The following is a 27872-nucleotide window of genomic DNA, read 5'->3' as shown; positions in this document are numbered from 1 at the left end:
CCAGACAGGGTTTAGATTAAAGTTAAACCAGTGGGGGGCAACAGGGATGTGATGAAGATGGCCAACTGAGGTCCTCTGAATATCTTAGTCAGTATAGTGGATGGAGGACCCATGCATTATTATTAAATTATTTATACTTTGACAGTCCTGATTGGAATAAAGAACTGACTGACTTCACAGTACTGTTTATAATAGTTTAACACTGTAAAATGTAATAAAGTAAAATGTTGATACATACCTAAAATGTGTGTCTAAAGGACTACAGAATTTTGCTACTCTACAGCTAGGTGTTTAAAGCTTATAGACCTTTGCTTTTTAATCTCTGAAATGTGAATGTGACCCTTGACCACAAAACCAGTCATGGTATATTTGTAGCAACAGCCAAAAATAGGCTAATAAAATTAAAGATTTTTCTTTTATGCCAAAAATCATTAGGATATTAAGAAGAGATCATGTTCCATGAAGATATTTTGTAAATTTCCTACTGTAAATATATCAAAACTAAATTTTTGATTAGGCATTGCTAAAAACTTAACTTGGACAACTTTTTTTCAATTTTCTCAACATTTTTATTTTTTTGCACCTTTAGATTCCAGACTTTCAAATAGTTGTATCTCGACCAAATATTGCCCTATCCTAACAAACCATGCATCAATGGAAATTATTTATTCAGCTTTCAGGTGATGTATAAACATAATAAAAAAAAAAAAAAAACATTACCCTTATGACTGGTTTTGTGGTCCAGGGTCACATATAATTACAAAGCGGCAGAAACTGCATCAACAGTCCATTTTCTCTCTCTTCTGTCGGAGCGCGCCTGTGAAATTATTTCAAACGCTTTATGATTCATCAGACAATGAAATCCGCGCACGCTGTATCTATTTACTAAAATCCTGTCCTCTAATCCAATCGGGTTAGAGTGGGCGTGTCCTGGCGAGTCGCGCCGGGGTAGAAACAGAGCGGAGCAGCAGCGCAAGCGGTTTACTTCAGAATGGCGGCTGCTGCGTGCAGTACGCAGAGCACTCTGAACCCATGCACTGGCAAACTGCACAGAGAGCATCTGCGGAAAAGTAAAGATTCACGAAGGAGACAAGCTGCGCTTTTGTTTCTCACTAATATATCCTTGGACGGTCGGCCTGTGCGGAACAATGTGAGTGCAACGGGCCCAAGTGATGCCGAGTTTCAGTGCTCTGACATCGGCGCGACTGTGAGCGAACTGTCCGCTGCGGCGAGTATTGATGGGACCTTCTCCAGCCTCTCTGTCCCCAGACTCGGGCTGCTCAACGTCCCCCCCATCCTGGTTCTGCCGTCGGATTCTGGGTTCAGTAACGCCGGGAGCACCGAGATGTTCCTGGAGAGGGAGAGGGGCTCGTTCTCCTCGCAGGGCAATCTCCTGTCCCCATGCAGTCTGCAGCCCACTCCGCTCGGAGCGCGGAAGTCTCCGACGCTGCTGTCAGTGCAGAGCTGCGGCTCTTCGCTGGAGTCTCGACCGCGGTGGGTTCTGAACGGGGGGTTTCACTTTAGAGGCAGTGCGAGATAGGACAGGTTAATGCATTCTGATAGTTTACATAAACTTCTGAAAAAGACAGTCCACTTGACCGTGGCTCAAAGTTTAGTGAGCTGCCTACATAGGCAACATGTTTACGCATCATATGTCATGTGCACTGGCAAGGTACTAAGGTGCTAAGTTAACGTTATGTTTTTAATGTTATTATTTGATTTTGATCTTAAGGCTATTGATGCTTAAATTGTTTATATTAATATATTAACCCTTTTCAAAATGAATATTTTGTTAGTTTTGTGGTCCAGAAAGTAGCTATAATATTGTCAAAGACATTTCATATTGAAACATAATCAGTAAAGTAAAAGCAAAATCAGTAAATAAAAAGCAAATCTAATACTATAAATAATTTTTTTGTAAGATATACGAAAAATTAAGGTGGTTCTAATGCTGTGTCGCATTTACTGTCAGAAAAGGCTATATTTTAAAATGGCTTTTTAAATTGCACAAAGTTTTTTCATACTTTACTATCCCTCTCACTGCTTACTTTGCAACACTCATTTTTGTGATGCAAGGATGCATTACATTTTCACGCGTTATACTGACGAACAATATAATTATTATTAAATTTTTTTCTGGGGCTTAATGTAATTGCACAGTTAATGGATTTTTTGTAGTTAAATATTGCAGAATTAACATGGACACATAATGTTATGTCATTACTCTGACCAGTCTGAATGGGCATGTTTTGTAACATTTGACCCAACCTGCATATTTAGAGGGAGAGGCACCATAGAGTCATTCTGACTAATGATATGAGTGGTTGGAAATGTTTATATAAAATGTGGCGTAATGTTGCCTACCTCAACATTCACTTCAATATTTTATTATTTACTAGAAATTTCAAAGGAATCATGTACAGTATACACTAAACACAAAGCATATGCATAATTGTGTCTAGTTAGAGAAGCTTTAAAGTTTCTTCATGATTTTGCGTCATTTACCATATCTGTCCAGTCAAAGTCTAATTTGTTTTTGCTTTAAATATACACCCCTATTTACAGTGAATGAATCATTTTGGGTTACGTGAGTTTTGTAACGCACCTTTTTCTGGTTTGCTTCCAAAATCCTTTCCAAATATCACTGACAATTATTTTAAAAGTGTTTGTTGTTGTTTTAAAATATATTAATGAATTTAAGTTGCAGTAATCTACGGATAGAAAATGAGGGTGAAATGACAGGCCGCCACCACCATAGATTTTATCTGCTTGACTTTTAAATGTTGTTCCAGAGATGCAAAAGTATGCGAAAAAGACTGTTTTCATTCTCACTAGTACTCTCATTGACCACAGACTGAACAAACCCATTTCTGGAATCCAGATGACTTCACAGCCAATTAAACCTTGCCTAAAAATGGCTATTTGTGCATGAAGTTTTTAGCTTTGGTTGGTTTATCTCTCCACATGAGGAAGTGAAAAATCTCGTCATACTCACTGCGTGCGTGTGAGAGAATGACGTTTATGTTTAGCTCTTAATCTCAACAGTCCATTGAGCAATAGGAGGTCTTTATTCTTTTGACTGTACCTCCCCTCAAACCCTGTTCCGACTTTTACTTTAAAAGGGTGCGGTTGTGACATGTAGATTCAAACCAGACTGACAGTCACAGCAAACATTTGCTTTGCTTTATCAGTTGGAGCTTTGAGGGCATATAAGGGTGGTGGTGATGCTCTTCCAGTGCTGCACACTGCTTTGTGCACACAGCACCTGCAGAGATTAAAGCTTAAAACATTCTGTCATATTCTCAACCCTTCAAAGGGTCTCTGCAGGCCTGAGGGAATGAACCGTCTCTGCACTGGAGAAAAAATCAGGGCTACATGAACTTGCTTGATTCAAATGTTGCAGCTTCTTAAAATAGTTCCAGTAAATGCATCCAACGTTCATTTAAATTGACCTTTCCTTGCTTAAAAACAACCTCTCAGAGTAAGTTGTCTTTTTGGAGCATAGAGAACTTGAATAATCATTCTTCGCATGGATACTGAGAGATGTGAATAGTACAAGTAGGAGCTCGTTGACCACGATTGCCAAATTCTCAGCCTCGTGCATTGTCAAAATTCTTTGAGGCTTTAAACTGTTGATGTAGTTGCTCAAAAGAGAGCTGTTTTGTAATCAATAGTTGAAAGATTCTTGCATGAGAAATGTTTTCACGTTTTTGAGTTTGCCTTTGGGTTATATTCAGTGCTAGCGTTTGAACATGATTCCCTGTGGTAACTTTAGAAAGGGTGAATCTTCATTTAAATACTCGCATTGAGCGCTATTACACATGCCTCTTTTTCTAATGAAGAAATCAAGTGTTATGAAGACATTCTGCAACCTTAAATATACCTTAAATTCTGTCATCATTTGCTTATCCTTTTCAAAACGTGAGAAATTTCTGTCCTTCCATAGAAAGTTCATTCCAACAAAACTTTGAAGCGTCAGAAAGTTCACCTTATAATCTCCTTTTGTATTCTTCTGTTACAAGCTAAAGTTAAGTTTAAAGTTTTGAATAATAATTTTTAAGAATTTATGTGCATGACAGCTTCACGCTAAAGGTGGCACGGACTATTAAGATACTTCAGCCACTGCCACTAGTTGAAGAATTGAGCCTGTGACAATTAATTGTGCATCTCTTGACTTCTGCCACTCTTGTTCTGAGCATGCTAAGAAGAATACATCTCTGTAATATCATTTGTTGTGTATGGTAATCTGTATTCTACATTTGACAGTGAAAACTGTTGATTCTTCTCGTTTAGGGGAAGTCCTTGCATGTGAGTTAATAACTGAACGGGTGTATCTGTGTATAGGAAAGTGGCGTTGTTTGCCGATTGACCTTGGGCTTGGCTCATGCTCTTATGTCAATAACACCCATGGCATAATCAGAGTTTGAAGCTGATGTACTCCAGGAAAACACTCTTCAGTGTGAGGGATGCTATTAGTGTCATTTGGCTCTCCTCCTCCTTTGCTGTTTTATGCTAGGTATTACGAGATCTGATGACCGTGTGAGATTTTTATATATATATATATATATATATATATATATATATATATATATATATCTCTCCTTGCTGTTGAAAACAAATGTTATATGAATGAGGGTAAATGATGTACCCTTGTGTCTACTTAAAGACAAATAACGAATTATTTACACTACTGTTCATAAATTTGAGGTTAGTACGATGTTGTTGTTTTTTTTTGCTGGAATATGACAGATCTCATGGAGAACTTAAACGGATAGTTCACCCAAAAATGAAAATGTGCTGTTAATTTGCACCCTCGGGCCATCCAAGATACAGGAGACTTTTTTTCAGTAGAACAGTAATGAAGTTTTTAGCTTGGTGATTCTTGAAATGCAAGTCAATGAAAAGCATATCAACACAAAATTAATAGCTGTGACTCGTGATGATATATTAAGGTCTCATGAAGGGAAACGATCGGTTTGTGCAAGAAACCGAACATTTATATTATTTACAACATTATTACCTGAAAAAAAAAATCACCTACATCTTGGATGACATGGGGGAGAATAAACTAACAGCAAATTTTCTTTTTTGGGTGAACTATCCCTGTAAAAGGAAAACATAAATCCTATCCAATTATTCATTATGTTGAGCATACTGTGCCAAAACTCCCCACAATATCCAATTATTATGTTATGTAGTCTTAAATCAGATAACTGATATTCGCATTTTAAAATATAATTGGCATTATTTAATAATTGTTTTTGCTGAAATGTACTGCAAAAAGATGTTCCTCAAAGAGGTGTTTTATGCTTACCAAGGCTACATTTATTTGATCAAAAAACTGTAGTACTGTGAAATATGAATGCAATTTAAAATATATATATATTTTTTTTTACGTAATTTATTTCTCTGAATATTTAGCATCACTACTCCAGTCTTCAGTCTAACATGACCCTTCAGAAATCGCTGCACAAGAAACGTTTCATATTATTGTCAATGTTGAAAACAGTTGTGCTGATTTAATATTTTTCTGGAAACACTTTTTTTTTTTTTTTTTTTTTTTTTTCTACTGACCGCAGACTTTTGAATGGAATGATATATTAATCATATGTTTGTATAATCCAAAACAATAGCCGTTTTAGATAAATGCTACCAAACTCCAAGAAAAAGATCTCGCTCTTAAATTGTGTAGTAACCCATGTGTCACTTCCAAAACACCAGCCCACCGATAGAGGCTTGACATTTCACCCACTCATTTCTCTAAGGCACTTCCTCTTGAGCCTGTGCTTCGGCACTTTGTGCACCAGCACTGGTTCTCTAGCCCAGCCCTGTGTGCTATTGGAACATTGGAAGCATGGAATCAGGCCATATGTTCTCTTAGCACTTTAATTCTGTGCATGTCCAGTCCAGGCAGGATTACACCAGGGTATTTATTCAAAGCTTTGTGACGCGATTGTGGCCTGACTGCATCCAGTCGGCCAGGAACAACTATTGATCCCCTGTATATAAAACACACATGGGTTATGAAGAGAGAAGAGCAGTGGTACAGTAAATGGAGGGATAGAGTGTTAACGTTCCCTCTGCCTCTTAACTTGAGTTATTCCTCTAGGATTGTACATTCTTTCTTAACTGTTTGTTTATCTTTGCCAGCCTGCTGTATGAGATTCCATGAGTTGATGAGAGTCATCCTCTCATGTGGATTTTGATGTTATTTCGCAATTATTTTACTATTTTATGTGATAGTACAAGGAAATCTTTGGCTGAAAAAAGGAAAAAAATAATAATAATTTCAGAGTTCGAAGAGTTTGTTTTGGTGTGTGTGCTGTGCTGAGAATCATTTTCCTAATTAATGTTTCTAGTCAAAATGACTTGTACCCGGTTGCATAAAGCACATTAAGTGTCATTTTCCCTTAAGATCGCCCTTAAGTTTCCCATACACTTAAGGTCGTTGCATAAAATATCCCGTAAATCGTTATACCCTGTGTGAGCAAAGTCTATAAGTTTTAGTCCAATGCGATCATTTTAACTAGAGAAAGAGGAAAAGAAAGACCTCTCTGGGTCTAAATGACCCAGAACACAACATGAGGTTTAAGAAATCGAATTTTCAATATACTAAACAATGAGTGCAAGAATTGTTATTGTTTTTGTTTTTACCGTAGAAATGTTTACATACAGTATCTCACAGAAGTGAGTACACCCCTCACATTTTTGTAAATATTTTATTATACCTTTTCATGTGAAAACACTGAAAAAATGACACTTTGCTACAATGTAAAGTAGTGTGTACAGTTTGTATAACAGTATAAATTAGCTGTCCCCTCAAAATGACTCAACGCACAGCCATTAATGTCTAAACCGCTGGCCACAAAAGTGAGTTACACCCCTAAGTGAAAATGTCCAAATTTGGCCAAAGACAAGCAGTTTGCTGAAGACAAGCAGACTAAGGGCATGGATTACTTACAGGATTACCATGTCCTGTGGTCCGTTGAGACCAAGATTAAATTATTTGGTTCAGATGGTGTCAAGCGTGTGTGGCGGCAACCAGGTGAGGAGTACAAAGACAAGTGTGTCTTGGCTACAGCCAAGCATGGTGGTGGTAGTGTCATGGTCTGGGGCTGCATGAGTGCTGCCGGCACTGGGGAGCTACAGTTCATTGAAGGAACCATGAATGCCAACATGTACTGTGACATACTGAAGCAGAGACTGGGCCGCAGGGCAGTATTCCAACATGATAACGACCCCAAACACACCTTCAAGACGACCACTGCCTTGCTAAAGAAGCTGAGGGTAAAGGTGATGGACTGGCCAAGCATGTCTCCAGACCTAAACCCTATTGAGCATCTGTGGGGCATCCTCAAAAGGAAGGTGGAGGAGCGCAAGGTCTCTAACATCCACCAGCTCTGTGATGTCTTCATGGAGGAGTGGAAGAGGACTCCAGAGGCAACCTGTGAAGCTGGAAAATAATGGTGGCCACACAAAATATTGATACTTTGGGCCAAATTTGGACATTTTCACTTAGGGGTGTACTCACTTTTGTGGCCAACGGTTTAGACATTAATGGCTGTGTGTTGTTATTTTGAGGGGACAGCACATTTACACTGTTATACAAGATGTACACTCACTACTTTACATTGTAGCAAAGTGTCATTTCGTCAGTGTTGTCACATGAAAAGATATAATATTTACAAAAATGTGAGAGGTGTACTCGCTTCTATAAGATACTGTACAGTCGTGGTTAGAATTATTGGCACCCTTTGTAAATATGATCAAAGAATGCTGTGAAAATTGATCTGCATTTCAGAACAATTCACAAAAATCTAACCTTTTATTGGATAATGAGAATTTAAAATGGGGGGAAATATCATTATGAAATGTTTTTCTCCAATACACATTGGCCACAATTAACGGCACCCTTTTATTCAATACTTTTTGAAACCTCCATTTGCCAGTTTAACAGCTCTAAATTTTCTCCTATAATGCCTGATGAGGTTAGAGAACACCTGACAAGAGATCAGAGACCATTCCTTCATCCAGAATCTCTCCAGATCCTTCAGATTCCCAGCTCCATGTTGGTGCTTCTCTTCAGTTCACCTCACTCATTTTCTACAGGGTTCAGGTCAGAGGACTGGAATAGCCATAGCAGAAGCTTGGTTTTGTGCCCAGTGACCCATTTTTGTGTTGTTTTTGAGGTTTGTGTTTAGATTATTGTACGGTTGGAAGATCCAAACATGGCCCATTATAAGATTTCTAACAGAGTCAGTCACTTGTTGATTATTTTTTTTAAATCTGTTGGTATTTGATAGAATCCATGATGCTATGTGTCTAAACAAGATGTCCAGGACCTTCAGCAGAAATATAGGCCCACAAATTTAAAAATACAGCAGTAAATTTCATTGTACACATGGGGTACTTTTTATCCCTGTGTTCACCAAACCCATCTTGAGTGTTTGCTGCTAAAAAGCTCATTTTTTAGTTTCATCTGACCATGGAAGCCAGTTCCAGTTGAAGTTCCAGTCGTGTCTGACAACTGAATATGCTGGACCCTCCAGAACAACATGTGGTGGTGTAGGGGCTGTTTGACTTTTTTCTTTTCTTTTTCTTTTTAAAGATTTTCTGACCCTGAAACTCAATCTTTCTCTACAATTCTCCTTGAAGAGTCTTTGGCCACTCAAACTCTCCTTCTCACCGTGCATTAGGACAATATAGACATGTCCTCTTCCAGGCAGCTGCATAACATTTTCTGTTGATTGGAAATTTTTTATTATTGCCCTGATGGTGGAAATGGAAATGTTCACTGCTCTAGCTCTTTTCTTAATGCCACTTCACTGATTTGTGAAGCTCAATTATCTTTTGCTGCACATCAGAAATATATTCTTTGGTTTTTCTCATTGTGATGATTAATGGAATTTGAACTTTGTTTTCCCTCCTATTTATATTTCTATATTTCATGTTAATAATCACCCTGGACTGCTCAAAATTGTGAATATGAATGGGAAAATACTTCAGAGATATTTTACTCATAAGAATTTCTAGGGGTGCCAATAATTGTCCAACGTGTATTTGAGAAAAACATTTATTTCATAATGAGTTTTCCCCCCATTTTCAATTGTTTTAGTTCAATGAAAGGTTAATTTATTATTATTTTTTTAAATAAAAGATCAAAAGGATTAATAATGCAGGTTTATTTTCAGAGCCTTCTTTGATCATATTTACCAAGGGTGCCAATAATTCTGACCACGTCTGTAACATAATATTTGGATTTTTTTTAAAACTGGAAATTCATATTAACTTATTAAAATGTATGAAGGTATGGTTTTCAGCCAAAAGAAGAGATTTTATTTTATTCATATTATATTGTATATTTATTTGTGCCATAATTTAACGTTCACTTAATATTTAAAACCACGGTTAATTTAATAACACTGTTAAATGTTATCTTTAGCAAACCTCAAAATAAATATCAATGTTCCATACTGTGCATAATAATAATAAAGTTGAAATGTCTCTTGTCTTGTAACATTTAAAACTATTAATGTAAGAGTTTTATTTTTAAATGTTTACTAAATTTTCCATGATATATCTTATTTGTATTATCCAGACTTTTATGTCAGTGCATCACTAAAGAAGTAATGTAAATGTAATAGTTTAGAAGTAATGCATTTTTTGTTGTTGTTGTTGTTGTCATCATTGATACACATAGTGATACACAGAGACCCGACTAATCAATAATGAATTTTGTTGTTTCCATGAACGCTCTAATGGATGATTCATCCAAACACATCCATCTTTCCCTGGGCAATCTGCCCGCTCTGATTGTGTCTGTGATTTGATGTGACCTCCAGTGTCCTGGCTCACCAAGCTCATGTCTTAGTTTCCTCTCCATCCCATTTTCTGCATTTGAGGCTGATGCAAATGGATTGGAGATTTACTAGAAAACAGAGAGAGAGAGACAGAAAAGAAAAGACAGAATAAATGAAATGTCGGGATCAAGTGAGTGACAGATGGACCGAGAGAGAATGAGGTTTACGCAAAGCTGGCAGCTGCTTCAGAGTTCATCACGTTTTTCATTCTGGAGATAATGAAAGGGGTTTTAAGTAATTTGTTTTCGGTCACAGTCTTCAGCTTTTCTTTGCACTCTTCTTCGCACTCGCCTGCACGCAGGTGCAGTTCCTTGCCCTGGGTTATGATAACAGTAATTCAGATTCGGAGGGAGGGTGTATCACCACACAAATGGCAGAGCAGATGGAGAGTGTAAATAGGGGGAGCTGTTTGTGTTTGTTCGGCACGCTAGGGTTGTGTAATAGTTTTCAAACCAAACAGAAGGTAGATGTGGCCTGGTTTTGTGCCCAAAGCATGTGGCAGAATTCTGTGATCATGTAGGGATAGAAGGGTTTAGAACACAAACAAATGAGACAGACCAAAAGTTATGTAACTATGGTAAGACACGTAACCCAACAGACTGACTTTTCTGCACGTTTTTTTTGAGTAATTTTCAGATAAATTAATTTAATGTCTAAACCATGACATATTTGGGCTTCCTAAAAGGAATAGTTCACCCAAAAATTAAAACTCTGTCATTTAATTACTCACCCTTATGTTGTTCCAAACCCGTAAAACCTTTGTTCATCTTTGGAACACAAATTAAGATTTTTTTTTTTTTTTATGAAATTTGGGAGCTTTCTGACCCTCCATAGGCAGCAACAGAACTACCACGTTCAAGGCCCAGAAAGGTAAGAACATCGTTAAAATAATCCATGTGGCATCAGTGGTTCAACCTTAATGTTATGAATCTATGACCTTATTCAACAAGTATTCTCACAAAATTATTTTTGTAGCTTGATAAAATTAAGATTGAACCACAGATGTCACATGGACTATTTTAACGGTGTCCATAACTACCTTTCTAGGCCTTGAACATATCAGTTGTGTTACTGTCCCTTTAAGACTGACTAGCTGGTCTGGTGTCATTCTAAAATCCTAACAACTATTCAGCTATGAAACTGTTGGTTTGCAGTGCACATTATTATTTAACCGGGACAAGATGAAATGCAGCAGAAAGTTGACCGGCTGTCTGCTCAGGCACTTGGTATTTGATGTTTAAAAACTTGAGCTCCATAATCCATATTTTCCAAAGAATTGCAGAGCTCTTGGCACTCTTGTAAATTCCTATGCATGATACGTTTGAGTTGCTTGAAAAATAAAATATTAAATTACTTAATATTAAAAAATAACATGCACATATGCTCCTAACAGTTTGAACCATTTATACTGTCTCTGCTTAATGAATGGTCTGGTATGGTGTGGTGTAAAAAAAACAATAGGAAGATAAATGTCATCACAAATATAATTTTATACAGTTTGTCAATATTGACCATATTGTTAGTGCCGATCGCCTTGTGGGTACTTTCTGATCTCCTGTTCCCCTCTCTTTCCCAGACTGAATGATTCAACTATGTTTTATTGTGAGTGATTCATCAATGCAAGTTATTCCAAAGGAAATTGTCTGTCTTTTATCAAAATGTAATAACTTGTTCTGCCTTGTTTTTCCCATCTTAGTAAAATGTGAGGGTAGTTTCATGTCAATGAGCAAAGAGCTGTAATGACGGTGCCATGCGGAGCAGGTCATAGCCAGTTTCATTAGCCATAATGACACATTCCCTTGAGGAAGGGAAACAGCCAGTCAGTTGACTCATACACTTCAGTCACATTTAAACGCTGGAACAGCGCTTGGCTGAACGGGAGCGAACTAGTGTATAATAATAGATGACTTTATATAGAACAAATGAAAGGAATTGCATTTGGTTTTGAACCGTTTCAAGCAGCATATAACCATTGTGTGCTGAGAGTTCTGTGTTTTGTTTTGATTCTTTCCGTTGAAGTTGTTGAGTTTGGGTTAAATACTTATGGGCATTTGGGCTGCTTTGAATAGTTGTGATGTAGCCGCTCTGAGTCACAGCAGCATGTATTATAAAGGTTGTCTCTAATCTTCAGACAAAGGTTTATGTAAGAATGGTGAGGTGAAACCAAATATGAAAGACTAAAGGATTTTAATTTCATGTTTTACCCATGTTCTGTCCATCTGTATTTGTCCTCAGGAGTCGGAACCCATCTGGCTCTCCACGTCCACGCTCTGTGAAGAAAGTCCACTTTATTAAGAACATGAGGCAGTACGACACCAGGGGCAGCAGGTGTGTTTATTCACTTCTTCATGTGGGTGTGTGGGTTTTGGGGTTGTTAATACCAGTGATAACAGCCCACGGTGTGTGTGTGTGTGTGTGTCTGTCGGTCTGTTTTTTTCCCATGCTAGTCATGTTTTCCCCTCTCTGTGCTTCAAAACAAACAATCTGGCTCTCATCTTCATTCTCTTCTCAGTTTGGCATTGATCCGTTACAATTACTTTATGCAGTGCTCTTGTATGATTCATGTGAGGATGTCATATCTCTGACAGTTTGTACACAAATACTGAAGACACATTTCCTATTAGCATAACTAATTTGTTAAAGGGGCCATATTTTTTAGAATGTTATTTATTTTGTTTTGTGCAATAAACGAGTTTCATGTGCTATGAAAAAGAGCAGCAGAAGTAGATTGCAGTTATAGCATATATATACACTCAAACGTTTGGGGTCAGTAAGGTAATCAACAAAATAAATACTTTTATTTAACAAGGATGCATTAAACTGATCAAAAGTGAAAAGTCAAATGTTACAAAATATTTTTTTTTACTTTTTGTTCAAGTAATCTTAAAAAAATGTATCACAGTTTCTACAAAATATTAAGCAGCACAACTGTTTCCAACAAAAGAGAAATAAAAATAAAAAATTGTCAAGCACCAAATCAGCATATTAGCATGATTTCTGAAGGATCATGTGACACTGAATACTGGAGTAATGATGTTGAAAATTCAGCTTTGCCATCACAGGAATAAAATACGGTCAGGTCCATATATATTTGGATATAGTACACTCTACATAAGGAATGATTGGATGGGATTTTTGTTGTTCTCTTAAGAAAGTGGCTGTTCTCTGTGAGATCTGGCCTCATTCCATCTGAGGAACGACGGCTATGTTTACTAAAATCCCATTATAAACTGCCCCAAATAGACAGCGGTCCATATTTTCCGCTTGTGTTCCCAGGCTTTGGGTTTTCACACACAAATAAGCACGTACCTACTCACATTCACAGGGTCACAGACAGGATTGCGGGTGGGCAAATAAAACCGATAAGATATTTTCCACTGGATGATCACAGATCCAGATAAGCCTGGTGTTCAGTGGCCTCATCTATGGAATAAATGCAGATACTCTGTACAAAAGAAAAAGAATTGTAGGCTAGTACTGTTCCCTATAGGAAACAATGGGGCACTGTTGCAGAATTCAACATAATATCCAGTCAGATAACTGAAATAAAAAATTTGTAATTTAAGGGGTCATATCCTATTGTTGGGTATATTTATAGTTTAATATAGCTTTTTTATATATATCTGAAAATCACCTTGACACATATAGTGACCTGATAAACTACTCCTAATAATGTAGAAACTTTCATTTTGTTTTACGCTAATTTGCAATGATAAAAACGTGAATTGAATTAAATTGAAAAGCAGAATCCTCCGTTGGGTAGTGTGTTTTTTTATTTTTTTTTTTTTTTTTTTTTTTAAATGTAGACACTTCATTTGTGAATAAATTATGGTTGATTTTCAAAATCTATTAATTCCAAAATTGATCCCTGAGATAGAAATGGAAATGATTCAATTAATTGCCCTGACTCATGCTCACTGATATTTCTGGAGCCATTTCTCCAGTGTCATGTGACTTATGACGAAGAAAGAGTCCGAAAAATCCTTTAGGCTGCTGCGGCAGACACTCAGTTTCATGTTAACTGCCATATTACCACTCTTTCACATTTCTATGGTTAAAATGCAGACACACCCCCCACTTCCTGTATGATTGTGTGAAGAAGTGAGAGAGAAGTGTACACTGGGTGGGGGCTGATAGTGCAGGTGTTTTAGGTTTGTGTGTGTGTGTGTGTGTGTGTGTTGATGAGGCAGGAGTGTATTTTGGAGGCTGTCCTATTTGACCTCTCTGATGTCACAGGTGTTGTTTGTTCTTGATCTGAAATCTGAATGTACTGAGAGATTAGTGTGTCATTTATGTTATGAAGTGTTGAGGTGTGTGTGTGTGTGTGTGTGTGGAAAGAGTGTGTAATCTTAACTAGTTTGTTCACCACTGCAGGATCGTGCTTATCTGCGCCAAAAGGTCTTTGTGTGCCGCCTTCTCTGTGCTGCCTTATGGAGCGAGCTTCCACATCAGGTATGCATGAAACAATCATGAAAATCTACTCTTTTAAATCAAAGGTCAGATTTGCTGATGTGCTAAGCTAGGTAGATTCACTCAGTCACTCTTAATGAACATATGTCTCTCACAAGTTGACTAGTCACCAGGAAGGATTGTGGTTTACCCTTTAGCCAGTCTGTTTAATTCAAACTTTGGTAACACTTTAGAATACTGTTTCTAACTTACTGCATAACTAATAAGGAATTACTGAAGAACTAACAGGTAATGATTCATTAACACTTAACTCACTACTGTTAACTACTAAGGAAGAGGTGTTAACTAATCAGTATGTAATACACTTTTATGATTGTGTTAAGTAACAGTTAGCTAATCAATAACTAATGTATTCTGTCACACCTCCTGAAGAACTACTATTAATTATCTACTAGTTAAGGTTCAAGAAAAATAACTACAGAACAGTTATACGCAAATAATCACTATAATAATCAGGTTGTGGCCCACAAATCAAGTACTTGAGTAAAAGTACAGATACCCCAATAAAATATTACTCCAGTAAAATTATAAGTAGGCCTATTCATTTTCAAAATTACTTGAGTAAAAGAACAAGTACAAAGTACTACTACGGTAGCAACTTTGTTAAATAATTGCATTGTGCGCACATTCTGTAGGAAATCTGCTTCGGAAAGGAAACACAATCTTTTTTTTTTTTTTTTTTTTTTTTTGTCCTGCATTTAAATGAATATCAATCAAACTGCAGTTGGGTTGTTTTGATTAAATAATAACTTAAATACAGCGAACTAACACAATAAAACACAATAAATGTGTGTGTATGTGTATAATATACACACAGACACAATTATTATAATTTTTTTAATACATGCCTATTTTGCTCATCTTCAGTATATGCGTCGAAGACTGACACAGAAGAGAATAAATCTTTGTATTAAGTTGTTATTTTTGTTTTCTTGCGAACAAAAAATATTCTCGTGGCTTCATAACATTACAGTTGAACCACTGATGTCACATGGACTATTTTAACAATGTTCTTAGTACCTTTCTGGGTAAAATAAAACGTTTTAGTTACATTTCTGTTTATGGAGGGTCAGAAAGCTCTCGGAATTCATCAAAAATATCTTAATTTGTGTTCTGAAGATGAACGAAAGTCTTATGGGTTTGGAACGACATGAGGGGGAGTAATTAATGACAGAATTTTCATTTTTGGGTGAACTAACCCTTTAAGTCTTTTCTTAGTATATTTGTATATTTCTTTATATAGTTAGAAGCGGTTATTCACCTAAGGGCGACTGGGTTCAAATAATACTATATAAAACTGTACTAACAAAGTAGGAGAATCGATGGATCATTAAGGTTGGAGAATTCGGAATCAGAATTAGAATTGAGATTCCCATTCCTAGCTATCATTTCCATAACTTCACTTTGCATGTTTTCCTAAATACACACAAGGAAATATGTTTGGTTCCTCTGCTCAGGGGATTCATATCTAGGGTGAGATTCAGGGCAAATGGGACAGGAAGGAATTTTTCCCACATCCATGAAATGGGCCTGGCATGACACTGCCAAAAGCCTCCTGTCCTTTCCCACCCTCTTTCATTATGGTTTCATAAAATGCTGAAATAAGGAATTGAACCATGGGAAACTTTTGGACCATGTTTGTCTTTTAGGTCACATTTTTGAAAGAGAGAAGAAATTAAATGGTCATGTTATGCAAGCGGTCTAAGACTGTAGATAAGGGATGCTAGAGTGCGTGTGTGTGTGTGTGTGTGCGTGTGTGTGTGTGTGTGTGTGTGTGTGTGTATGTGTTCATGTTCAGTCAGTGCTTAAAGAGCAGCTCTGTACACAACACACTCAGCTACTTCTGCCTGGAAGGAATAGCAAAAGATTGGAACGTCAGGTTGAATTTGAAGCTGTCTGTATTAGGTGAGTTAGACTTTTGTGTGTTGATAATTGAGCGTTAATTTGGCTCTGTGTTTGAAATTGTTTTCAAGTCAGTAAAGATTTGTCTGCTGCTCTTTCAACCAAGCAACATTAAATTTAATGAGCTAACATGTCTTTTTGTCTTGTTTCAGGGAGGGAAATATTGCGAGGCTCATCTCAAGGCCTTTTATTTTTAAATAGCCAACAGATTTTAGTGTATGTCGCAGTTAGTCAGAAGTAGGTATTAGGAGGAAAAACATTCTTACAGAGCATTTGATTGGACAGTTTTGTGAGTACAAGATGAGTCATTAATATTTTTGGGCTGTTTTCTCAGAAGAGAAAAAAGGGACATTTTTAATTCACATCAACTAAAATAAAGGATTTTAATATTATATCAGTAACTACTTAACTTAAAGCCTTTATGTATAATGCATTATAAAAATAGTTTTAATGCATTAATTATGCCTTGTTATGCACCTTATTATAATGCATTGTACAATCCCATGTATTATCTGGTTACAATTATTCATTATTGTTGCACTGCACATTTTAAATTCGGTTATAATTATTTACGACAAGTTCTAATGTATTACAATTCACATTATGAATAATTATAATGCATTATACATAAAGGCTTTAAGTAAAGTGTTACCATGATATCAAACACACAGATGATCTCAGAGCAGTTAAACATGGACATAAAGCCACAAAACTCCAATTTGATACTTTTTTTTTTTTTTATGCAAACACTTTGCAGCACTTAACTATTCTTCCCTGAAGTTCAATTGTAGTATTAATACAGCTTTCTTGCATTAAAAACTGTCATAGCTATACCTTTAAGACTTCTTTATGTAAATGACTTCAGTTATGCCTAGAAATTGTTTAAGGTTTACTCTTAACCAGGGTTTCCCAAACTGGGGTTTGTAAGTTGATTAAAAAGCAAATAGTTAATTAAACGATAAAAATGTAAAAAATTTAATCATTTAAAATTAAAACAATCAAAATAAAGCGCTTCATAAAAAGTTAAAATATTTTTTTTTTTTTAAGTGCATGTCATGTGACCATTATCTGACATCAGACAACAAAGAATGTGTAAATGTGTTCTTAAAGGGATTGTTAACCCAAAAATGAAAATTCTGTCATTATTTACTAAGCAACATGTTGTTTCAAACCCATAAGACTTTGGTTAATCTTCAAAACACAAATGAATCGTATAGATTAATCTTTGACGTTTTGGATCTTCTAAATTGTGGTAACCTGATGTTTCAATAAATTATCTTTAATTTATCAAAAATATTCACTTAAAATCTCAGGGTATACTTCAAATGCTATTCTAGGTCAAAGGGGATCGGCTGACAAATAAGTTTGGGCATCCCTGTTCTTAATTTTGGATATAACTGAAAAAAGTCAATCTGTCTTTGTGTCAGTGACCCTTGTCTGGATGCTCAGCGGCGGAGGCACTCATCTGGAGGAATATCCACCACCCTAGAGATGCTTCCCAGGCTGGAGGGGGTGGAGCTGGGCATGTATGGCAGGGTAAGAGCTTGTCATTCTATCATTGCACCTGTCAATCAGTCAGTCAGGAAATGTCGCAGGGCATTGTGCTCAGCGTACCACTGGACCTGCTCAGGAATGACAGCGTTATATCTCATTTGATGCACCAGGCTGACAGACGGCTTATGATCTTATTTGTTGTGCAGACGGTGTCTTACGCTCAGTTCCTGTACCCAACTAACGCTCTGGACCGCCACAAGCCCACAGTGGATCTCGCTCTACCCATGCCGTATTCCAGAAACAGCATCCCTTGCAGTTATCCTCCCTCTCGCCTTAACAGCACCGTCGGCCTGGACCTGGGTATGTCTCACTCACACATACACACACACTAGCACACATAGACATGTGAGGACCTCCTATAGCCATATATTATCCTCAAATAATCTAAATATCTGTAGACTAACTCTAGACCTACTCTATACATACACTTTCTTGGTGTTATTTGGTATTATTTGACCAATTTAGATACGTTTTTTATTTTTTAATAGTGAGGATATATACAGTACCTTTCAAAAGTTTGTTTTTACTGAGCAAGGATGCTTTACATTGATCGAATGTTACAGTAAAGACATATATAATGGTACCAAAGATTTGTTTCAAATAATTGTTGTTGTTTTCCTTCCATCCATAAAAGAATGAATTAACATTGATAATAATAAGAAATATTTCTTGAGCAAAAATTCAGCATATTAGAATGATTTCTGAAGGATCATGTGACACTGAAGACTGGAGTAATGATGCTGAAAATTCAGCTTTGCATCACAGGAAGAAATTACATTTGAAAATATTTTACAATGGAAAAAGTTATTTTAAATTGCAATAATAACTCACAATATTACTGTTTTTACAGTAATTTTGATCAAATAAATGCAGCCTTGGTGAGAATAAGAGACTTCTTTGAAGAAGCTCATTTTTGGCCTAAATGCCAAACCCAATATTTAAGTTTTGATTTAGCGGAAAAAATTGATTTGGCAATTGAATTTTAAATTTATACATAAATGTTTCTTTTTGGTCATGGTGTGCTGTGTCCACTAGGTCTGAGTATTGATACAGATTTTGTGATTTCAATTTGATTCCAATTCCCATTCGCTATTGATTTAATTCAATTTGATATCAATTCATTTTGATGTATATCAGGTACAGTACTTGTAATTTAAAAAAAAAAAAATCTCTCAACTGAAGCTTTAAACTATACGGAGAATCCTGTTAGTCCAAATGTCCAAGTCCAAAAATGAACCGGTCCAAAACATTAAATTCAGTTCTTGTTTCAATTGCGATTTAAATTGCACACGAGGCAGTTTTTATCAACTTTTTAATTATATAATTATGCTTGCACTCCATTGTAAATTCATTGTTGAAATATAATCATTTACATCATATTTGTAATAGATTTGTCAGGATTTGAAATCTCTGAATTTAATTCATATCAAAAGTAACAAAGCACAAAGTAAAATGTGACTCTTGGATGGCATGTGCGCAATAAATTATATATATATATGTATGTATGTAATATGTATATATACACACACACAGTGTTTTATATATAATGTACACACACATACAATTACGCTGCCAGTTCTGTATCTCAGTCACACTGACATCTGTAACTATTTTCTATAACAGATTCCTTAGCTTGTCTCGTTTTTTGACTTTGTAAGACAGAGTGTGTGTTTGTGTGTGTGTGTGTGTGTCTTGGGAGGCCTAAGAGGGTTTTAACGCTAATTCTGGACTGTGGACATGCTGAAATTCTTTCATTCATTTCTTAATGGTGAAATTAAATCGTACAAGCGTGCAACACATACACTCAGGAAACAAACACACACTCATACAAAAAGTGTGTAGTAACTGATGGGCGCTTAATAAAGGTTTTTAATGCTGTGTTATTCACAGAGTGGGTAGGGACATTTCAATCAACTCGGTAGACATGGTTATTATCACAGTATTTCAGGCACAGATGTGTGTGTGTGTCATAATTACTAATGCTGCTATTCCTGTATTCTAATACTTAGTGAGTGTGTGAGTCATCAACTCAGCTCTCTGTATTCTTGTACCTTATTTAGCAAGCCTGCATTTGCAAAACTTATGTCAACCGAATGTGTCGTTGTACATACCGAGTACTAATTGCATTTTTTTGTGCATGTGTTGTCTTAAGGGAAACGTTCAGCCAAATATAAAAATTCTGTCATCATTTACTCACCACGACAGGTGACAGATGTCCCATTTTTGGGTGAACTACCCCTTTAATATAGTTATGCCTAGTCAGTGCACGAAGATACTGTCACTTCATCTCAAAAACACGCTTAAACAGGCCACATTCGGGTTATGTTATCTGTGGTTTGATTGGCTCATTTGACAGCCATGTCCTTGTGTGTGTTTGTTTGTTGTGTTTTTCAGGCCTTGAAGACACTGACTATGACCCTAATATGCTCAGTGACCCACGGTGGCCATGTGGAAAACACAAAAGAGTGCTCATCTTTGCTTCATACATGGTGAGAGATGCAGTGCATGTATGCATGCATGTATGCATGTATGTATGGTAGGTAGGCATGTATGTATGTACTCACTCACCGGCCACTTTATTAGGTACACCTGTTCAATTACTTTGCAACACAAATTGTTAATCAGCCAATCACATGGCAGCAACTCAATGCATTTAGGCATCTAGATGTGGTGAAGACAACTTGCTGAAGTTCAAACCGAGCATCAGAATGGGGAAGAAAGGGGATTTAAGTGACTTTGAACGTGGAAATGGTTGTTGGTGCCAGACGGGCAGGTCTGAGTATTTAAAAAACTGCTGATATACTGGGATTTTCACGCACAACCATTTCTAGGGTTTACAGAGAATGGTCCGAAAAAGAGAAAATATCCAGTGAGCGGCAGTTGTGTGGACGAAAATGTTTTGTTGATGTCAGAGGTCAGAGGAGAATGGACAGACTGGTTATGATAGAAAGGCAACAGTAACTCAAATAACCACTCGTTACAACCAAGGTATGAAGAATACCATCTCTGAACGCACAATACGTCGAACCCTGAAGCAGATGGGCTACAGCAGCAGAAGACCACACCGGGTGCCACTCCTGTCAGCTAAGAACAGGAAACGAAGGCTACAATTCGCACAGGTTCACCAAAATTGGAAAAAAGAAGATTGGAAAAACGTTGCCTGGTCTGATGAGTCTCGATTTCTGCTGCGACATTCAGATGGTAGGGTCAGAATTTGGTGTAAAGAACATGAAAGCATGGATCCATCCTGCCTTGTCTCTACGGTTCAGGCTGGTGGTGGTGGTGTAATGGTGTGGGGGATATTTTCTTGGCACACTTTGGGCCCCTTGGTACCAATTGAGCATCGTTTAAACGCCACAGCCTACCTGAGTATTGTTGCTCATATTCGTTATTATGAATTTGATTTATTTTCCCTTCATTTCGATCTCTTAACGTTCAGGGCTGTAATAATATAATAATAGCCTAATATAGCTACACATTACATAAAAAGACACGAGATTGATATGATGCTTGAGTCTTAGACCTTTTAAATGATGTATGAAGTTTTGAAATGTATGTTTATGAAGTTAACTGCATTCTTTTACATTAAAACTAGCAGTAACTCTGAACTAATGTAAACACAGAACGCTGTGCGCTGGCGTCCTCCCACAGGTTAAGAGATTTTAAACAAGCACTGTTAATACACATTCAGTTAACCAAATGAAACAATACACATTTTTTTAATGCTATAAAAGTGTGCACATTGAGAGAAATAAACAGCAGTTGTTCATATTAACAACTTCTTTAACTTGAGCAAACGCTGCTAATACACATACATTTGTTAATAAAATGAAAAATGCATGATTGAAAGCTAGTGAATCAAAGGAAATGATCCACCCGAATGCCTCTGCTCAATGACTGGATCAGTTGTGATCTGCGTCTTGGGCCGATGATGTCACTTCCAGGGAGGCATACCCAGGCCTGTTGTACACGCCCCCCCGTCCCTTGACTCCGCCCCCATGTCAAAACAGTGCCACAAAGTGAGACGCGCAGAAACGTGAAGCGCAAAGTGGAAAACGGTATCGCAAGCTCAAACTTGAATGAAACGCAAAATAAAAGCAGCGTTGTAAATAAATTATTACATATGGCCACGCAAAATATGTATTGCAAAATCATTGCTTTTGCTCCGTTTCATTTATATTTTACAATTCTTTATTTTTGTTTCCAAAAAGCATATTTATTTTTCTCAATACTTTCATTTTCGTTTGCAAAACATTATTTTCTCTCGCAATGCTCCAATTCTCTTGCAAATATATATATATGCCATTAAACTGACTCCATAATTTTACTCAAATGGCCAGTACTAGCAAGGTGTACCTAATAAAGTTGTGTGTGTATTGGATGGATGGATGTAGATGGATAGATAGATGTATACTATAGATATAATTTGATTTAGTTTTTATTTATTGTGTTTATTTATTTATATATATATATATATATATATATATATATATATATATATATATATATATATATATATTTACTTTTTATTATTGATTTATATTTTTTATATGACCTGACTTGTTCAGCTGCTCAGCCATTTAGCTTTTCACAGATATGTGTTTGTGTTTTTGGATGTTTAATGCAGCCCAGTTTGCTCTTGTTTCTTGTTTTTAGACCTTAATTTACCCATTAGACACACATGTAGGGATGAATGGCTATCTGTGTCATTAAACCTCTGTGCTGAAAGCAGGGTGGTCTGACCTACAGACACGGATAAACATAACTTATCCAGCTGACATCATTACCGACCACTGGATAAAACTGCTTATACACACATACACTGTAAAAAGTTTTTATTGCTGAATATCTTACTGATGTAAGTTCTCAGTATTTACTGTCACGCTCTTTCTCTCTCGCTTACAGACAACAGTAATAGAGTACGTCAAACCATCAGATCTGAAGAAGGACATGAATGAGACCTTTAAGGAAAAATTCCCCCACATCAAACTCACACTGAGCAAAATCAGAAGGTACACACACATGTTTACTTCAGTAACTGTTTACATGCACAGGAATATTCTTATGTTAATCAGAATATGGTATTATTTTTCATAAGTATGCAGCAACCAGACTAAACCAAACCAAATTTTGGGGTGAACTAAACCTTAAAAAGCTTTGTTGCATTTGTGGATAAATATATTCTTCTTTCGTCATCTGTTCTCTTTATGTCTCCCATCTCTGTCATTCCCTCTCTTCATCAGTTTGAAGAGAGAAATCTGTACAGTAGGAGAGGAGTCTTCCTTGCAGCCGATCACCATAGCTATGGCATTTGTGTACTTTGAGAAGCTGGTCCTACAGGGGCATCTCAACAAGCAGAACAGGAAGCTGGTGGCGGCCGCATGCCTCCTACTTGCCGCCAAGATCAGCAGCGACCTTAAGAAACAAGAGGTCAAGCAACTGATTGACGTGAGTGATGCTCCGACACACACTTTCCAGTCAACACACATACACTACAGTTCAAAAGTTTGGAGTTAGAAAAATTTGTCTCTTATGCGCACCAAGGCTGCATTTATTTAATAAAAAAACGGTAATATTATGAAATATTTTTACAATTTAAAATAACTTTTGTATTTGAATGTATGATCCTTCAGAAATCATTCTTATATGCTGATTTGCTGCTCAAGAAACATTTCTGATTATCAATTTTGAAAACAGTTGTGCTGCTTAATATTTTTGTGAAAACTGATTTAAAAATCCTGGATTTTTTAATGGATAGAAGATTCAAAAGGACAACATTTATTCGTAACATTATAAATGTCTTTGTCACATTTGATCAATTAAGTGCCTCTGTTTTTTGTTGAAAGAAATGTATACCTTTATTCAGCAGTGCTTGTCTATCTGTCTATCTGTCTGTCTATCTATCTATCTGTCTATATCTAATGTATCTGGGGTTTTTTCTGCCCAAAGAAATTGGAGGAGAGGTTCCGGATTAGCCGTCGAGAGCTGATTGCTTTCGAGTTCACTATCTTGGTGGCTCTGGAAATGGCACTTTACCTACCGGAGAGTAAAGTCATGCCCCACTACCGCAGACTGGTGCAGCAGACCTGATGTAGGTAGAGCGGAGGGCTCAGGGCTGTCGTGAATATGCAGATGAGATGCGTAAAGCAGTGGAAAGTGTGGGACTCCATTGCAGTTTGAGGTATCAGAGCGAATACACATCAACACGAAGCTCTAAGGAAGAACTGACGTTCCAAATGATGCTTTATATAGCAATCAGGCCAGAGGCTTTTCTTTTCATGGCTGTCTTTTTTTGTGACCACAATGGGAATACTGCTGAGGAAAACAGCATGGATCTTCTTTTATTAAAAACAGAAGGTTTTAACACTCAAACAACAAGGGAAGAGTTTAACTCCTGCTATTTCACTTGTGTAAAATGTACAAGTGTGCATGCATGTTTTTAACATTCCGTATCATCTATTTACCAAAAATAACTTTTATTTCATTTAGACCTCTACTTTTGTATAGAACAACCTACCATTCACTGTAACACTAAAGCACTTTAAAAAAAACAACTATATACTGTATGTAAACATTATGCAATAATAATATAGTCATGAGCACAGATTATGAAATATATATATATGCACTTACTTTAGTAGCGTACTCAGAAAGTGTTATTGAGTGACTGACTAAATCTACCTTAGTAGATTTAATATGACCAGCCTAATATGTTCATTGTTGTTGATAAGGCTTGATTTTTACTGTGAAGAGTGCTCTATATTAGAGCTGATTTCAAGAAAAGCACATTTTCAGTGCTGCCGTGGTGTTCTTACATTTTCTTTTTTTTATCGAATTTAAAAAAAAAAAGTTTTTTTATTTTTGTGAATTATTCTTATAAAAGACATCATCATGGTATTAATACACATGGTATTAATGTATGTACACACTTCCATGCAAAAGGTTTTTTTTTTTTTTTAAAGAACTTCTACTGTTATTCAACAAGGTTGCATTAAATTGATTAAAAGTGTCAAAATTTTGTAAGATTATTAATGTCTTTATTATTTTAAATAAATGCTGCTCTTTTGAGCGTTCTCTCGTCATAGAATCCTGAATAAAATGTACAACATTTAACAAAAAAAATATTATAATAATTTAACAGTGATAAGAAATGTTTGAGCATATTAGAATGGTTTCTGAAGGATCGTGTGACACTGAAGACTGGAGTAATAATGACTGCTGAAAATTTAGCTTTGCATTACAGAAATAAATGACATTTTAAAACCCATTACAACAGAAAACAGTACAAAATAATATTTCACAATATTACAGTTTTAAATGTATTTTTAATCAATTACATGCAGCCTTGGTGAGCACGTATATGTTAATTTCACGGTTTATTCATTAATTGCCATAACATTTTGTGTTCTGTCTCAATTTCTCAACTAGTAGCAGGACCATGCAGCATACTGTATCATGATTTATCCGAAAGGTTTTCCCTTCTTCCAGCACCCACAATCTATGCAATATTTTAGATGCTTTTGTCCCATTTACTTGCAAAACATCCCATTTCCAGTTCAATTCATCCATGTCTGCCTGATTTATGTTTCAATGCAGATGCTCTCTGTTAAGGCTGTGTGAAACCATTGTGTTGTTTGTCAGTAGTCAGTTTGGGGTTGACTGCTTTGTCCTTTTACAGACTGCTGTATTTTACATCCTTCTGTTTACTTGCATGATGTGCTGGTAATGTTGTCCACAAATGTCTGTCTTATATTTTTATGATAGTAATCCTGAAATAATATACGGTTTAATCAGATATTGTGCTAAGAAAGCACTAATTAAAACCCTCTGGCCCTCTTCGGTCGAAAATTTTTATATTTTGACATTTTAAAAATCTTAGCTTCATCAGAATGAGATGACACTTGGTGACTTTTGTCACATTAGCAATATGAACACACAAAAAAAATCATGGACATGATTCGGATGTGTTAAAGGGTCAAAAAAAAAAATAGTCACACTTGACTTCTTCGCGGTCAAAAATGACCGACATAGGAAATGAATGGGAAATATGAAAAAATGTGAAAAGTCAGTGAATCTTTTGGTGGTACAAACTACAAATCAGCCACTGGTCAGGAAAAAAGTGTGCAGCAATCAAGGGGTGCAAAATAGACACCCACACATGCGCACACATACACACGCACACACACACACACACACACAGAGAAATTCGCTGGCAAGACAATTTTAGGGTTGGTGACTGCAGAGCTGGTCCCTGCGCAGCTTGTGCCTCACCTCATCTAAACTTTTAGAATGTCTAGATGTATATCTAAATGCAAAACCTAAAAAAATTCAGAAATTATGTCTAATAAACAACAGGAATCCAAAAGCCTCTGTATATATCTATATAGGGTGCTAATACAAGAAGGTTACGCAACATTACACAAGTTTTTATTTTTTTAATGCCTTCAGATGTCCCAGTTCTCACTTCAAAAAATTTTATTTTATATGCCTTCACTCTATTTTAATGTGAAATATTGCATTTATTAAAAAATAGTAAAACAATAAAAAAATACATTAATTCTAATGGAGAAAATGGCTCATTAAAATTGTATAAATATTGCATAGTATCATAAAATTCCCTCAAAATCATAAATAATAATAAAAAAATATTATTGAACAAAAATATATTACATTGATTTTCCTGAAGGAAAAAAAGAAGTTCTATTTCAAGGCTTCGGTCACTTTTGACCACGAAGGAGGCAAGTGTGACTCCTAAACGAAGAGGGCCAGAGTTAAGCAGAGAGTATGCCGGGGCCACCCTCCAGTGGAAGCGATTTGCAATCACATGTAAATAGGAAAGCTGTTATGAAGTGGATCTTGCTACAAAGGCCTAAAAAGCAGCATCCCACTCATGTTCTCAGGAGATATTTGTAAATCACACATAAAATGGAACATTTTTCCAGGCCTTTGTTAGTTTTATGTTTGTGTGCGCTATTTTTTGTGATCGAGAGCCCCTGAATAAACTGAAATAGGTGGATAATGGATATAAAATCAATTTTACACACGCTGAATTAAAGTGCCTAGGATTTTTTTGTAATGAATAATTTGGTAAAAGGAAAAAAATGGAAGTAAAGCAGTTTTATTAAGTTTATTTACATTGATTTGTTTTTCTATAGCCTCCAGTACTGCTCTTCAAAGGCAAATCACAGTAATTACATGCTTTGAAAGGGTATCGTCTCTTTTTTTTGTTTGTTTGTTTTTAAATCTGAGCATGTTTGAGTCAAACCTGTCAGTCACTGGACACTAACTCAGTTGTGACATTACGGTTTTATTTTTCCACACAATATTATCCAAGATAATATGTCAGCTCGGTGGACCGTTTCAGCTGTAGCCAGTCAAAGAGTCGTCTAGAGTTATTTTTAAATTGGACGTTTTAGTTGTGTTTTCGCCTACAGTAACACTGGTTTATTTCAAAGGTCAGAGGTGAAGGAGAGCAAAACCTCTAGAGAATAGGAATAAATTTCCTCTGATCTCTTCCGAGGAGTTCAGAATATTTAGCTAATCTACCATTTATGAATTATGATATGAAGTCTGGGAAGGACGCCAGCAGCAGATAAGGGATACGGCTGTATTATAGAGCTGCTGAAATCATATTAGCATCTTTCCTAAAGATCTACTACAAATATAACTAAATTCTAACTGATGTCCTTTCATATGCTCCCTTGCTATGCTTTCTGTTTCGCTCTCTCTCTTTGTACCTGTTTGTTTTGTTGTTGTTGTTTTTTTTGCAGGTGACATTCAGTTTATGTATGAAGAATTTTATTTGTGTGTTAATTGTCATAATTGTTAAATTATCATGCACTTTCACAAATATATATTTCTAAAATCACTGAAAACTGCAAGTTATTTATTTCTGGATATTATTAGTACAGAAAGATCATCTTTTTTATTTCCACATTTACAATCACAAAGGATATGGTTTAAAAAAAAGGGCATAACATGAACAAATACATAGCTCATTATAATAATTAAAAAACATAAAGAGTTCACTGGCTGGATTAAAAGAGTTGACACACTTCAGTTCTACTCTAGAATAAACTGTATTAA

The 27872-nt window shown here is 36.2% G+C and overlaps 1 protein-coding gene across 1 annotated transcript; it reads left to right on the top strand.

Moving 5' to 3' along the window:
- The first annotated feature begins 940 nt into the window (after nucleotides 1–940).
- LOC306860112 (CDK5 and ABL1 enzyme substrate 2-like) lies at nucleotides 941–25763 on the top strand. Its single transcript, XM_079401650.1, has 9 exons — nucleotides 941–1494; nucleotides 12096–12188; nucleotides 14235–14312; nucleotides 17660–17768; nucleotides 17933–18086; nucleotides 20181–20275; nucleotides 22692–22798; nucleotides 23030–23234; nucleotides 23736–25763. The coding sequence occupies exons 1-9, from the start codon at nucleotides 992–994 to the stop codon at nucleotides 23874–23876; spliced, it is 1485 nt and encodes a 494-aa protein (XP_079257776.1). The 5' UTR covers nucleotides 941–991; the 3' UTR covers nucleotides 23877–25763.
- Nucleotides 25764–27872: the final 2109 nt, after the last annotated feature.

Source organism: Barbus barbus (assembly GCF_936440315.1).
Source record: "Barbus barbus genome assembly, chromosome: 41".
Lineage (NCBI taxonomy): Eukaryota > Metazoa > Chordata > Actinopteri > Cypriniformes > Cyprinidae > Barbus > Barbus barbus.
This window is presented reverse-complemented; position numbering and strand designations above follow the sequence as displayed.

What these genes read in the sequence shown, in the direction of transcription:
- LOC306860112 (XM_079401650.1), top strand. Translation starts at nt 992, where the DNA reads ATGGCGGCTGCTGCGTGCAGTACGCAGAGCACTCTGAACCCATGCACT. An exon ending in GGAGCGAGCTTCCACATCAG is followed by an intron (nt 14,313 to 17,659) that starts GTATGCATGAAA and finishes TCTTTGTGTCAG; the next exon opens with TGACCCTTGTCTGGATGCTC. An exon ending in ACACTGAGCAAAATCAGAAG is followed by an intron (nt 22,799 to 23,029) that starts GTACACACACAT and finishes TCTCTTCATCAG; the next exon opens with TTTGAAGAGAGAAATCTGTA.